General features: G+C 36.1%; 2 protein-coding genes across 6 annotated transcripts in view; both read left to right on the forward strand.

Annotated features, from left to right (window-relative positions):
• Positions 1-83: 83 nt before the first annotated feature.
• LOC111476641 (protein OVEREXPRESSOR OF CATIONIC PEROXIDASE 3) lies at positions 84-2,948 on the forward strand. 2 transcript variants are annotated; one of them, XM_023120409.1, is made up of 5 exons: positions 85-367; positions 494-844; positions 1,210-1,527; positions 2,350-2,522; positions 2,660-2,948. In XM_023120409.1, the coding sequence occupies exons 1-4, from the start codon at positions 152-154 to the stop codon at positions 2,488-2,490; spliced, it is 1,026 nt and encodes a 341-aa protein (XP_022976177.1). In that variant the 5' UTR covers positions 85-151; the 3' UTR covers positions 2,491-2,522; positions 2,660-2,948. The 2 variants fall into 2 exon arrangements, with proteins under 2 accessions (XP_022976176.1, XP_022976177.1); XM_023120408.1 differs by having other exon boundaries at positions 84-367; positions 2,350-2,948.
• Positions 2,949-3,950: 1,002 nt separating this feature from the next.
• LOC111476597 (GPI inositol-deacylase A-like) overlaps positions 3,951-14,655 on the forward strand; it is a 14,837-nt gene continuing 4,132 nt past the window's right edge. Inside the window, exons 1-16 of one of the 4 annotated variants that reach the window (XM_023120323.1) lie at positions 3,951-4,057; positions 4,700-5,060; positions 5,219-5,467; positions 6,446-6,636; positions 6,717-6,888; positions 7,816-7,953; positions 8,030-8,219; positions 8,678-8,823; positions 9,158-9,331; positions 9,450-9,560; positions 9,888-10,007; positions 10,116-10,272; positions 11,900-12,063; positions 12,155-12,241; positions 12,848-13,176; positions 13,706-13,787. In XM_023120323.1, the coding sequence (XP_022976091.1) occupies positions 4,770-5,060; positions 5,219-5,467; positions 6,446-6,636; positions 6,717-6,888; positions 7,816-7,953; positions 8,030-8,219; positions 8,678-8,823; positions 9,158-9,331; positions 9,450-9,560; positions 9,888-10,007; positions 10,116-10,272; positions 11,900-12,063; positions 12,155-12,241; positions 12,848-13,176; positions 13,706-13,787 (2,601 nt within the window). In that variant the 5' untranslated portion in view covers positions 3,951-4,057; positions 4,700-4,769. Of the gene's footprint in view, positions 4,058-4,699; positions 5,066-5,218; positions 5,468-6,445; positions 6,637-6,716; positions 6,889-7,815; positions 7,954-8,029; positions 8,220-8,677; positions 8,824-9,157; positions 9,332-9,449; positions 9,561-9,887; positions 10,008-10,115; positions 10,273-11,899; positions 12,064-12,154; positions 12,242-12,847; positions 13,177-13,705; positions 13,788-14,655 lie in introns of those variants that run through there. The other 3 variants (XM_023120324.1, XM_023120326.1, XM_023120325.1) reach the window with 3 other exon arrangements.

The following is a 14,655-nucleotide window of genomic DNA, read 5'->3' on the forward strand; positions in this document are numbered from 1 at the left end:
TGTTAAAATGTTTGTCTAAAAATAATGATAAATAAATAAATAAAGCACTGTGTGTGCGTACTGCAAAACTGTGTCGTTTTAAAGAGAGTCCGAAGGTTTATCATCTTGCCGCCTGATTTGGTCGAACAGTGTCTGTCGACATAAGCAACTGATGGCTCTTTCAGCGCCGGTGAAGGCACCGGAAGCACTTCTAGGTTCGTCGTCGATTTCTGGCAGGGTTAGCTTCTTCTTTCGCCGGCAGTTTCCATCCAACCTTAGTCTACTGCGTCTTCCTCCGGTTCGTCACACTCTATCGATTACATTTGCTCGCCGTCGGAACCAGAATTCATCAGTCGGTCCGTCTTCATCGTCTTCGAAAAAAAAGAAGGTACGGTCCTAGAACGCATGGTGATCTTATTTTGGTAATACATAGATTGATTGTGTTGCAAAGGCATGTGCGTGGAATTTAGCTTATCCGAAACTTTTCAATTTGTTACTCTGCTCTTTTTTGCAGAGAAATTCGTTTCCGAAAAAAACTAGGGATGAGGCGGATGAAGAAGAGGATGCTCTTGAGTTGTTGTTTAGTCAACTGGAAGAAGATCTAAAAAATGATAAGCTTACCCTGGATGATGATGATGATGATGGCGAAGAGGATGAACTTAGCGAAGAGGACCTTGCCAAACTAGAGCGCGAGTTAGGGTTAGCACTTGGCATCGATGTTGACGAAGAAGAAGAAGAAGAAGAAGAAGAAGAAGAAGAAGAAGATCTCGTGGATACCGAAGAAGAGGAAATGCCTGTGAAACTTAAGAACTGGCAACTTCGACGACTAGCCATGGCTTTGAAGAAAGGTCGCCGTAAAACTAGCGTGAGTTTTTCTACCGTCGAGTCTTGTATGCAATATCAGTCACCTGTGGATTTCGTTGTGATTGATTAAGAAATGGGTTTGGAAGCTGGAAAGACTGATACTCAAATGAGATTTGAGCATGCCAAACCTTGTAGCGTCAAATTGGGAGCGTGAGCGAGAGGGAAAATAGGGAACACGAGCAAGCGAGGCCAATTGGGAGCGAGAACAAGAGGGGCAAATAGGGAGCGAGTGGGAGAATCTACATAGAGAGTCTTGCACTGCTGAAGGCTAATGCAAGATTATCTTGCTGAAACTCTGCTAGTAAACTACATAGTTTACTTTGCAAGATTATCCTGCTGTAGGCTAATGCATTCTTTACTTTGCAGATCAAGAGTCTTGCTGCTGAGCTTTGTCTTGATCGGGCTGTTGTTCTTGACTTGCTTCGCGAACCACCGCCACGTCTTCTGATGTTGAGTGCTTCTCTACCAGATCCGCCCACACCATCAAATCCAGAAACTAGAACATTACAAGCTACTCGTGAAGAAGAAGAAGAAGAACCCGTAGAAGTAGATACTGCAGAAGAGGCGGAAGAGGTGAAGGTGCCTGTTCATGTCATGCAACAGAGCTGGGCTGCTCAAAAGAGGCTGAAAAAGGTTCAGGTTGGAACTCTCGAGAGAGTGTATAGAAGAACAAAGCGGCCCACCGTAAGTATAGTACCCTTCATCAGTTTGTGCATCAAAATAAGTTGATGAAATCTTTACATTCTGTGCCAGTTTTCTTTGGAAAAGGAAAAAGGAATTTTGAATCTAGAGATAAATCTATTTGTAGAGCTCTCACGTTGCCTTTTAAAAAGTGTTGTTAAATGAACACGATTAACAAATATCATCGAATGAGACGTTTAGGAACGAAATATCCATAGAGGCTAGATAAGTTTGATACTTAAATGCCTGAGAATCATTGTTTACATTTGTATCTTTGATATGGGCCTGCAGCAATTAGAGAGTCATCCCGAATAGGTCCCAAATCTCTTCTGTAAATACAACTATGATAAGCTAGGGCCATTCCCATCAGCCCGATGGCATCTCGAGGACTGACCATCTCTTAGGAATAGCAGTGTTCTACATGTTCAAGATCATGATCTTGGGTCCTAGGACAAATGCCTCACCTAGCCTTAGCTTGAAGACCTTTAGCCTTCTCATTAAACTTATTCTTTTTTATGTGCCCGTGAATTTTTCCCGCCTTACTTATACTCATGGCGTGTTCTTCATCGTCTACTAAGATTAAAAAACCTCATAAACTTAAAAAGACATAGATTATGAGGGTAGAATTCAGCAGTAGTGAAAACTTTGGCATATTATTTTTTTAGTCCAGCAATTGCTGGGTGGGATTGGGAATCAAATTATCGATCTTTAAGATGGTATAGGTCGTGCCTTATCCACCGAGCTCTACTCGGATTAATACATTGAGCGACATATTATTGTGCAATTGTTACCTAACTTTTTTCTTCTTTTGAACACCCAATACAGAACGCAATGATTAGTAGCATTGTCCAAGTGACAAATCTGCCTCGCAAAAGAATAGTGAAATGGTTTGAAGATAAGCGAGGTGAAGACGGGGTTCCTGATCAACGCCTGCCTTATGATCGATCTGCTCCTCAATCTGCCTGATCTTCGTTCTTCATCTACCAACTGCCTCCACGGTTAGCTTTCTTTAGTACTTTAGAAGTCACTGCAAATGTGCATTATCATTTGTGTTCTTTGAATTACTGAATGAGATCAAGAAAATTAGAATGAATGTGCTATCCATTCCCACATAGATTTCACTTTTTCTTGGCAGTGTGGGGAAGGTTGCCTTTGGTTTGCATGCTTAGCATGGATCTGAAACAAGAGTAGTTCAATTTCTAAACATGGTAGTCGCATCGAATAACGTTACTATTAGATATTCGAGTGATATACTAAGAAATATATTTGTTAAACCGTATATCTAGTGGTTATACGGTACTCCTACAATCTTTGTAACTTTAGTTGTAGATTAAGGATCATGTTGAGACCTCCAACTCCACCTCGGTTATTTTGATTAGTTGATGAAACCCATTATTAATGACGAAGGTTCTGAAGCTTAGTAAGCAGTGAGACTCATAAATTCACGAGTTATGCGATCATATGGTTACGTTCTTGTGAATTTTTCTTTCATTTTATTCTTCTTTTGCTAACTAGGTTATGATAATTCCTTTACCGTCGAGCTGCTTTACACCCTTCCCTCTTTTTGGAACTGAAAGACATAAATTGATAGCTTCTATCAATCGTATATTTTAGCTATTCTATTGATATTTTATTTGTTTATTTTTAAAATTCTACCTCAAAATTTGTAGTTATACATAAATTCTAAGAATAAAAGAAATTATTTAACATCACAAAACATAGTTATCCACTCATTTTTTTCCGTTTATACAACATATTTTTGCTTCAAATTTAATATTTCACGGGTTTCTTTGATACTAAACTATAATAGAAATCAACGGTTTTCTTGTGAGATTAGTTGAAATGTTTTGCAAATTGGTCTAGATGTTCACGTATATAAAAAAAAAAAAAAAAAAAAACTACGAACTTTTATGGTAAAAGATTTAGCTATCATCGGTAAAAAATGATTATTTTTTTGAATGATTGGTTATTTATTTGCTATAATAAGTTAAACTATGTTTGTTTACATTTAGGTAATGAAATATTAAAAAAATATAATTTTAATATAAATATATAAATTATTACTTAAAAGGTTTGAACAACAAAATATAATTAAAATTTTAAAAATAAACAAATACAATTTAAGTAAAATTTGAATTTAAAGCTAGAACTATTTATCCCCGACAAAATGGAATTCCCACTCAGCATTGGACGGGGCATAGGGCGATGATAGAATCCCCGTGTCGATGGGTCACCCACCAGTAAAATATCGCCACGTCAATTCAATACCTGAGTTTGCAAACGCAACGGTGAATCAGGAGTCAAAATTTGGTCAAACCTCTAAAATCTTTCTTTCTTATGTCATTCCATATTTCCTTTTTTAAAAAATAAATTCCTTCCCACTTTTTTTTGGGTCTCTCAAAAAGGGAAATAATTGAAAAAAATAAAGAATAAAAAATAAAAAAGGAAGGTCTGATTCAGAGATATATCCATTGCGATCTGAGTACTTCACACTCTCATGCTCCCGCCATTTCCTTTGCGCTGCACGGACCGGGTAAGCTTTCGTTCTCTCAACTCTGTTTGATTCTTCGATGGCTCTTGCGGTTCGTAATCACGGTGTTTCCTCCAGATCCATTTCCTAATTTTTCCATTAATGAGTTTAGTTCATCTTGCTTATCTTTGATGATGCGTGCGTTGTTGGATTTGGATGTGAAATTTGCTCGATCTTCATTTCTTCTGCTATTTTTTTTTTTTTTTTTTATAATTTGAGTTCATCACGAGCTGTTTGTAGATGTCTTTTATTTGTGTTCTATGCTATCTTCTTTTAAATTTTTGGTGGTTCAGTCTCGAAGAGTTGGTATTTAATTGCTATTTAATTACGCGTGTTGCTATTTCTATGCATGTTTATGTGTGGTGGTTTATCGTGGGGTCTAGAAACCATGGAGAGTTCATTTACTCTGGCACTACCACTCTTAATGCTTCACGTTTTTTTGCCGAAGTGGATCTAAATCCAACCATCTAGTTTTGGTTTTTCATGTCCAAGCAACAAGAAAGTTCATTGAATACCTGTTGCATTTTGTCGCGAAGAAAAGTAGTGTGTCTTGATTATTAATTGAAATAAGAATCTATGGGAGCTTTGTGTTCGGGAAAGAGTGGATTACAAGTGGATTATGGATTTCTGTGGTGTTCTGTGTAGGATTTGAAACGGATATTTATGGGAGCTTTGTAGAGATAGCTAAACGAGAACTGGGTAGTCTGACACAACGATGCAAGACCTTAGAGCCAAAATCAGAATTACTGTTCTTATAGCTGCAACCGTATGGATCAGCATTGCTGCTACGTATGGAATTCTAAAACCAATTGCTAACGGTTGTATTATGACGTATATGTATCCAACATATATTCCAATTTCTTCACCGGTGGGCTTAGCGTCAGAAAAATATGGGGTGTATTTGTATCACGAAGGTTGGAAGAAGATTGATTTTAAGGAGCATCTTAAGAAACTTAATGGAGTTCCAGTCCTTTTCATTCCAGGAAATGGAGGTAGCTACAAGCAGGCAAGGTCTTCTTCTTCTTTTATAATATGGATTTCGCTGATTTTATGTTTGCTTTATGTACTTGATTGAAAGTTAGAAATTGATTGTAATTTTTTTTTTTTTTTATAATCTGTAGTAGTTACGCTCTCCTTTTGGAAAATATATATTTTTTATAACAGGTGCGATCCTTGGCAGCAGAATCTGATAGGGCTTATCAAGGAGGCCCTCTCGAGCACACTTTTTATCAGGAGGCTTCCATAGGAAAGGTAGGGGGTGGGGCAGACACTAATTTGGATGGCCTTCAGTTGCCTGACCACTACACGCGTCGGTTGGATTGGTTTGCAGTGGATCTTGAAGGTGAACATTCTGCAATGGATGGTGGTATACTCGAAGAACATGCAGAATATGTAGTACACGCCATCCACAGGGTATTACTGTTAAAGTTTTGAAATATAGTTGTCCAACAGATTACATCATTTTCTAGATTTTTTTCCTCTTTTCCACAAAATAAAAAGGGAGGATGGGTGCATGAATGTGTTATATGGTTGGAAGGAATATTGTTCTATCATTCTCCCATTGTTCATTAGCATGTTCATCATTGATGGCACTCATTTGTTATTTTCGGGCTTCTCCATCCATTCCAGAAAATTTAACTGGAAAAAGGGACAATGGAACTTTAAAAATAATGTAAGTGGTGGAGGCAGTCTCAAATAGAATGTATCAACATCTCTATAGGAAGCTATGAAAAAATGAAGCAAGAATATTTCTTTATTTTTAAATTAGCTTGCTGGAATTATATTTTAACAGATTTTGGATGAGCCCAGCTCTACCAAGAAACATATTTGATATTTTATCCATGATTTTCATTGGACACCCTTTTAAGGAAAATGTGAAAACACTTTAGATGGCTTTGAATCGTTCCTTTTTTTTTTTTTGGTCTCTTGGTGCACAAGAAATGGGCGGATCTTCAACGAAAATTATGTTTCTTTAGAGGGCTTCCTTGGTTTAACTCTCTTATTGGTGCAAATGTTCACACCCTTTTACTGATTATAGTCTTTCTATATTATTAAACAATTGGAAATCCTTTTTGTAACCCAAAATTGGTGGATTTTTCATGTAATTTATCAATGAATTATCTTTGTTTCTCTCAAAAAAATAGAAAAACAAAAATAAAAAATAAAACTAATATCTTGCTGGATTTTGTTCTGCAGTCTTCATGATTGACTTGAATCCAGATGTTAGCTCATTCCTGTCTTTTCCTTCATGCAAGAATAATGCACATAATATCTGTTATTCAGTCGGTTTCGATTTTATTCTAATATAAAGGTTTCATGGTGTGGGTCTGTGCAACGAATATTTTGTTAAATTCTCCACTTGGTTGCCAATTTTCCTTGTTATGCATGCAGATTTTAGATCAATATAAAGAATCTTTTGATGCCCGGGCAAAAGAAGGGGCTGCTGACTCTGGAAGTTCGCCTAGCAGTGTGATATTGGTTGGCCATTCAATGGGTGGGTTTGTAGCTAGAGCTGCAGTCGTGCATCCCAGACTTAGAAAATCAGCCGTTGAAACAGTTCTTACACTTTCTAGCCCTCATCAGTGAGTTACACTTAGATGATGCTGAGAGCATTTTTGATTTGTTAATTTCATGCTTCATTTGGGTTTCACATGTTTTTCAGATCACCTCCTCTAGCACTGCAACCATCTTTGGGTCGGTACTTCACTCGTGTAAATCAGGAATGGAGGAAGGGCTATGAGGTTCAAAAAACTCGAAGTGGGTATTTTGCATCTGATCCTCCACTTTCACATGTTGTGGTAGTTTCAATTTCCGGGGGTTATAATGATTACCAGGTATATTCACAACCGATTAATGCAATGTGGGACCTTTGTCTTGAATTAACTATCATTTGGTCATTTAGGTTCTATTAAAACAACAGTATTTTTCTAATGCATATCTCGCTTGAATATTTATTAAAATGCATATTTGGCTTAGATACATAGACTGTATCATTTAACTTTTGATTTTGATGAAGGATTGTGGCCTTGGAAATCAGAAAGTCCAAAAGTTAACATTTAGCTTGGTGGGTCTTGGTTCATTTTGGAGGGCTTAAATATAACCGTACAAAAGAAACATCCTTGTTCTAAAGCAGAGGAAAGGCAAAAGCATTTCTTTTTCCAAGTATCCTTAACAGTAAGTGTTGGGAACACAGATTTTCAGGCTCCTGATGTTTCTTGGGCTTTTGACAAACGGTAAAGGGCAGTGTTTTTCAGCTTCTAGGTGGAATAAAATTTAAGTGTAAAGCCAAGCTTTTATGGGTTAATACGATAAAAGCTATTATTTAGGTATTTGGATCAAAAGAGATCAAAGAATCCTTGAAAAAAAATCTTTGAAGTGGAATAAAAAGGCAAGGGTAGTTCTAGTCATAAGTCACGCATCTTTGTAATGTACCGCTTCAAGTTCTTTTTGCAATTATTCTTATATTTTTTTTTTCCTGAAAAAAAAAAAAAAAAAAACAATGAACCTGGCATTGAGGTAATCTTTAGGCTGGGAGGAGTTAATTTTAGACGATGGATGAATGAATGGGACTTAATTAATTTCCTAGAGCTGTAATTATGTTTGCTTTGTGAATTGCTTTGTAGTTATAAGGGTTTGTCTGTTTATGCCATTCTGTAAAAATAGAAAATCTTTATCAAGGTTTGCTTTAAGAGTATCATGTTTCTGTTTAATTTATTGTTTTTCTTAATATTCATTGCATGTTGATTTATCCTTGTGTGTAGGTAAGGTCAAAGTTAGAATCCCTGGATGGGATTGTTCCTCCTACACATGGCTTTATGATCAGCAGTACAGGTGTTAAAAATGTGTGGTTATCAATGGAACATCAGGTGATTTTGTGGTGTAATCAATTAGTTGTGCAGGTGAGTGAAAATTCTCTTCGTGTTTGAAAGAATAAGCTGTCTTTAGATTGTTCTGAAAGTTTTCTTTCTTGTCTAGGTGTCACACACCCTTCTTAGCTTGGTAGACTCCAATGGAGGCCAACCATTTTTGGACACTCGAAAAAGACTTACTATATTGACAAGAATGCTTCATAGTGGAATGCCACAGAGTTTCAATTGGAGGTCCGAATCACACACTTCTCAACAAATTGCCCATTTTCCTGCTAAACACGTGGAAGATGCATCTGGTAGTTTGTTATATTGTTTTTGTGTATGCACATTTATGTTGCTGCTTATTCTCTCTTGTAACATCCCATTTCAATTGATGGATCAAATTTTTAGTTATTGCATGTATCGATATAATGTTTGGGAATAAGAAAACAAGTTCACTTTCCTTTATCTTCATTTTTTTCCTTTTTTGGATAAGAAACAGTCCTTAGGTTGTTTTCTGGTGTCCTTTATCTTCATGGATCTAACTAGTTAAGCATTTTCTAGACTTTAGCATGCAAGAGGTTTTTTTCTTGGTCTTTTCTATAAGAATTCTTTGTTCTCTTGCATAGGATCTGTGGTTATAAATTAGAAGACAGAATCAGGATCAATGTTTCATGTATTCATTAGCTTTTCTATGAAGTTTCAATCCACAAAAAAGGTTGTCCAATACAACCTCTGTATTTAGAAGAATTATAGCAATAATGGTACATTGCAGGATCTGTGGTTCTATCTCAAGATGATTGTCCAAAAGACATTTATTGGAGTGATGATGGCCTAGAGAGGGACCTATATATTCAGACGAGTACCGTCACAGTTCTAGCCATGGATGGTCGCAGACGGTGGTTGGACTTGAATAATCTGGTTAGCTTCAGTAATAATTCATCTGCAGTCTTGAGAGTTTTGACTCATGTTATTTTTAAATTTCTTGCACGATGTTATATATTCCTGATGTGAGGTCTGTCCTTCAAGGCATTAATTACTAAATCCTTATAATATGAAGCATTGGGATGTTGTTTAACTAACTTTGTTGACTTTGTTATCCCTCAATAATATTAAGTTTGAGGATTTTCCCCTCCGAAATCTCATCTAAGTTGACACTACTTTGGCCATCTTCCCTCCCATTAGTATTACAATATTTATTTCTTGGTGTACATTATTTTCCTGGGTACAGATTCTAATTTTTTATTCTCTGTAGGGGTCAAATGGTAAAAGCCACTTTGTATTTGTAACAAACCTGTTACCATGTTCTGGGGTTAGGCTTCATCTTTGGCCTGAAAAGGGAAAGTCTGCTAGCTTACCTTTAAGTAAAAGGGTTCTTGAAGTGACCTCAAAGATGGTGCAAATTCCTTCAGGGCCGGCACCAAGACAGGTGCTAGTATTGTTTTCATAGTGGATCTTTCTCTTTCTTTGACATCTTTATACTTGTGGGCCAAACACATGACGGCTTGGGATTTTGTTCTTCCATTGATTTGTGCTATGCTTGTTAGATTGAACCTGGGAGTCAGATTGAGCAAGCTCCTCCTTCTGCTGTACTGATGTTGGGACCTGAGGATATGCGTGGCTTCAGATTTATTACAATTTCAGTTGCACCTCGACCGGTATGGGTCTTAATGCAGTCTTTTATTTTTTTAGTTTCTACTTCCATAAAAAGAATAGCCATTCAGTCTTATAAAAAAATAAAAAAAGGTGTTCGGGGTTTTCCCTCTCTACTACAAAAAGTTTCCGAAGTGTTTTTCCGCGTGATTTCTTTTTTCATTCTAATAGATTTAGGTGGAATGCTTACAACCTGGTTTCTTCTTTGAATAATTTTAAGCGTATGGATTCTACTTTTCTTTTCGTAAATAGAGCAAAATTAGCATTTCGTTTTACCAAAAAGAGCAATATATATGATTTAGTCGCATGTATTGTAACTATTTGATGTTCAGACTGTTTCAGGCAGACCTCCGCCTGCAGTTTCCATGGCAGTTGGGCAATTCTTTAATCCTGATGCAGGGAGGGTGGAAATCTCACCTTGGTCGATGCTTCTTTCCAAGTACTATAATGATGTAAATACCTCATGAAGATGCTTTCTTGAAGTGCTACAAAATAAGCTTAGTGTCTCACTTAGTATCAACTTGATGACTGGACTATTTTTAAAATTAAATGTGGTGTAGGACATATTTATGAAGGAGGATCATTCCCTGGTTTTGAACTTATCGTTCCCCATTAGCTTAGGGCTTCTTCCAGTAACCTTGCAACTTGAAACAACAGGGTGCGGAATTAAGAGTTCTGGACTTCCAGATGATCAAGCGGGTGATGTCGAAAACAATAGTAAGCTTAGTATTTTCTTGAATATATTCTGTCATATTCTTTTTTATGTATCTTTCCTATCTATAATGTAACTTGCAATGCATAAATTTATATTCTAGACGTGGATTTCTATCTTTCCTTCATTTTTTGTCTTTGTTTTTGTTTTTGTTTTTTTGAACATTGACGAAACTTTTCATTGAATAAGTGAAAAGAGACTAATGCTCAAAGATATAAACTCCACAAGAGAGCAAAAAGAGAACATAATGGAATGCAAAAAGAAATAACGAAGAGAGAGCAAAAAGGGTTATAGGTTCAAATCTCTTATCTCCACTTGTAGAACTCAAAATACAAACATATATACGTGCACACACATATATATGCCATACATATACAATGCAAATTTCTTATTCTCTTGGTTTTATACATCCTCTTCCTCGTGGATGGGAACTTTGATGAATATTCTAGTGGGATAAGTATAAGATGGAGTTTTCTCTGTATTATCTTTGAACAAGAAACAACTTGTTGGTTATATAATAATAATAATAAAAATGTTCAAGGGTTACAAATCCCCTGCAGGAGCGAAAAAGAAAAAAATTACAAACAACCAATTCAACCATTTAGAGGTTAGCCATGAAAATATATAAATATTTAGAGACCAAAGAATTTTTCTAATATCTTCTTCTTAAAGACTTAGAGAGCTTGCAAATGAATGATGAAACTATGGACAAGGCTTTCTCCCGACACTGGAAACTAATAGCTACTTCAAACCTTTCAAAGAAAACCTGAACTGATCACCAACCATCAAAAAACTTCGAAAAAATTAGCTTTTTAGTCCCTGAGTTTTCAGCAATAGGTGCATTTGGTCCCTAAGGTTTCAAATTGTACGATTTTAGTTTTTGAGTTTTTAAGAATAGGTCTAAAAGGTCCCTGAATAATTTATTATTATCATTTTTAACCTCCCACCAGCTGATTGCTTCTCCTTGAAATTTTCATTATCATCTCTGCTTATTCTCATTTACCATTGTAAGTCTAACTATCCCATAAATCATTATTATTGCTAAATGCTACAAGAGCCATTTTTACGGAGGTTGAAAGAATTATGATAGTCTTTTTAGGAGATGGAGTGGAGTTCATTTCCTATTGGTTTGCTTTACATAAGTTGATTTGTAACTAGGACCTTTCTTTAGTTATTGACGATTTGAGGTTTTCTTGCTCATTTGGCTTTTGCGTGCTCTAGCCTTGTACACATTTGAAAGGAAAAAAAAAACAAAACAGTTTCCCAAGTGTTTCCAGCACTCTTGATTGTAAAAGTGGACATATTATGAAAAGAAAATGACGGGAGGAAACTGACATTCGTTTGAAAGATCTCTTATTATTCCTCAATTTGCTGTGTAAGTAGTCAAAATATCATGTATATACACTTCATATTGCGATCATTGAAGAACACAAGTTTCCTAACTAAGTTTAGGGTTTAAACTTCGGCAGTGCTCATGTTGTCATGACTGCAAACTTCTATTAGGTATTTTATTTCTGCGACCCATTGTGGACTTGTGAAAGGAACTCCCTATTGTTGAGAGTTGTGATAAAGCTAAAATGTCATTTGCATGTAATTATTTATCCACCCTGTTTCACTTTCTTGATAATCCAGGACTGTGCAGACTGCGTTGTTTCCCACCTGTAGCACTTGCTTGGGATGACATATCTGGACTTCATATTTTCCCAAATGTTCAGAGTGAGACAATTCTCGTTGATTCCTCACCAGCACTCTGGAGTTCTAGTGCAGGATCTGAGAAAACAACCGTTCTATTGTTGGTATGAAGTTTCTCCAGAATTCTTCTTTTATCTATTCTTATGTAATAATAATCTGAAAATTTGATCTTGGTAACTCCTTTCATCTATACAGGTAGATCCTCACTGTTCATACAAAACAAGCATTGTTGTTTCTCTCAGTGCAGCAGCTGGTAGATTTTTACTTATATATAATTCACAGGTTAAAATCTTATTTGCTTGTATGTCCTTAAAATGTATTTGCTTATTTCTTTAGCCACTAATTGTTTACATTATTCCCCGTGAAAGAAGAGTCCTGCATATATTTATTTTTCTTTTATGCTTCATGGTTTATGGCATTTCCTTCTCTCCTGCATTGGACAAATTCTTATAGATACATTCACTCGTATACAAAGTTGGAATCGTGTGAGTCAAATGGAACTGTATTTGGTAAAATTTTGGACGATGTTCTAATTGTTACATGTTCCTGTGAGCTGTGTGGTAACTATAGAAAAAACTGATTGGAGAGTTTTATGGTGACTCATCTAGTCTTTTGCTAATTGCTAGCTGTTGAGTGCGAATCTTGTGTCAGTTGGCGTAAATGTTATTCACATTTATTTTTAAAAAGTAACAGCACTGAGTGCCAATCTTGATTTTCAGTTGTTTTGCTTTTCAGCTGCTTCTCTTCTAGTATTCTTCCACCCTTTTAAGTCTATGATGTGTTTTTGAACCTTTTCCTTTCTCTCGTCTCTCACATGCATGCATTAGATTTATCTTATGTATTCCAAGTATTTTTAAAAATCTTACATTATCCATTATTTTCTTGCAGATAGTTGGTTTCTGTATTGTTGTTATATTTTTTGCACTGATGCGGCAAGCGCAAGCATGGAATCATGATTTTCCTGTACCCTCAATGCTGATTGCTGTAGAGTCCAACTTGAGAATACCATTCCCATTTTGTTATTTGGTCATTGTACCGATTTTACTATCTGTGTTCCTTTCACTTTTAACTTCTCAACCATTACCTCCTTTGGCTATCTTCACCACAGTTTCAGTGGTCTGTTATTCGTTTGCAAATGCTACTGTCATTACTATAATTTTGGTTTCCCAGCTGATATTCTACGTTATGGCGGTTGTGCATGTTTTCATCAAGACAAGGTCAGATTGTTACTCCATTGTACAATTCATAGAACTGGAATACTAATTGAATCGATTATATCTTGAGCATTTTCTGATAATAGAAGAAACTTCTTAACTGAAACTACATTAAGGGTATGCACAATGAAAACAGGTCGTTGTAGCGAAGGTATTGGTACTGAATAATCATAGGTCATGGTATGCACAATGAAAACAGTTTTGGTGGTCCCTATCATGGTTGTAACCTTCGTATTTGAAAGTAGTAGTCAAGTTAACTTTCAGAGGCTATGAATACCGTTTATGTGTTTACTAAGATTCCAACTATGATTTCGCGTTTGCAATTTTCAGAATAAAAAATCTCTACCATTGAATATTTTCTTCTTTAAATTTTTAACTGTTGTCCTTGGTATTTTATTCATGCTGTATTTGTTCAAGGAATAAGTTTGATTCTACCTGAATTATTTGGTTATCTTACTAGCGTGTACATTAGGCATCTTTCTGAAAGCCTATTACTGCTCATGGGCCTAAATAATTGGCTGAAATGTTGCAGGTGGCAAGTGTGGGAAGGAAATGTCAGCTTTGTACCGTTTAGTTGGCTTAGCAAACTTTTTTCACGTTTTCAATCATCAAAGGTATGATTTTATCTTTGATAACAAATGCATTTAATTATTCACACTTCAGGTACATTAGAACTAGATCTTCGCTAGACAAACCAGACTTTGTTCAGATGTTTTTGTTATCTTTATTTCAAGTCATCATGTGTTGTGTGCTTTGCTCAAGTTATCCAATAACTATAATATGCTACCTTTACTCATATTTCAAGCGTGTTTACATTTACTTGGATAAGAGGTTGCATCCAGTGGCCTCTGGTTTGGCTTCCTTCAATAGTTCTTCCTCTCTGTCCCTGGGTTCTCGTTGACCCCTTACAGATCGGAAGGCATGTGAGTTTGTCAGTTTTCTCTCTATTATTTCTGCCTAGGTCACTTGTCTTGGGAGAAGGGACTTCAGATAGTGGGTTTCCCATTTGAGGAATTTTTCCACCGTTCATTTTTTTTTTTTTCAGATTCTTTGCATCCATTCGCCCCCTCTGGGAGCTCCTGCGTTGTCCTCAATTTGAAAGGTTAAAATTCCTAAAAAAGTGTTTCTTTTCTTGGAATGTTTTGCGTAGGAGAGTGAATACTCATGACCGTACCTAGGAGCTTTCCCCCTTAGTGTTATGGTCTCAATGATGTGCTCTTTGTAGAAGAGTGGAAGATGATCTTGACTATTTATTATGGACTATGATTTCATCAGCTCTATGTGGAACCAGTTCCTTAAGACTTTTGGGATTGTGTTGGCTCGTAATAGAGGGTGTAGTTCGATATTTGAGGAGGTGCTCTTGAATCCTCTTTTTCATGACAAAGGAAGAGTTCATTGGATTTTTTTTTTTTTTTTTTTTTTTTTTTTTTTTTTTTTTTTTTTTTTTTTTTTTTTTTTTTTGTTGTTGTTGTTGTTGTTGTT

Source organism: Cucurbita maxima, unplaced genomic scaffold, assembly GCF_002738345.1.
Source record: "Cucurbita maxima cultivar Rimu unplaced genomic scaffold, Cmax_1.0 Cma_Scf00003, whole genome shotgun sequence".
Classification (NCBI taxonomy): domain Eukaryota; kingdom Viridiplantae; phylum Streptophyta; class Magnoliopsida; order Cucurbitales; family Cucurbitaceae; genus Cucurbita; species Cucurbita maxima.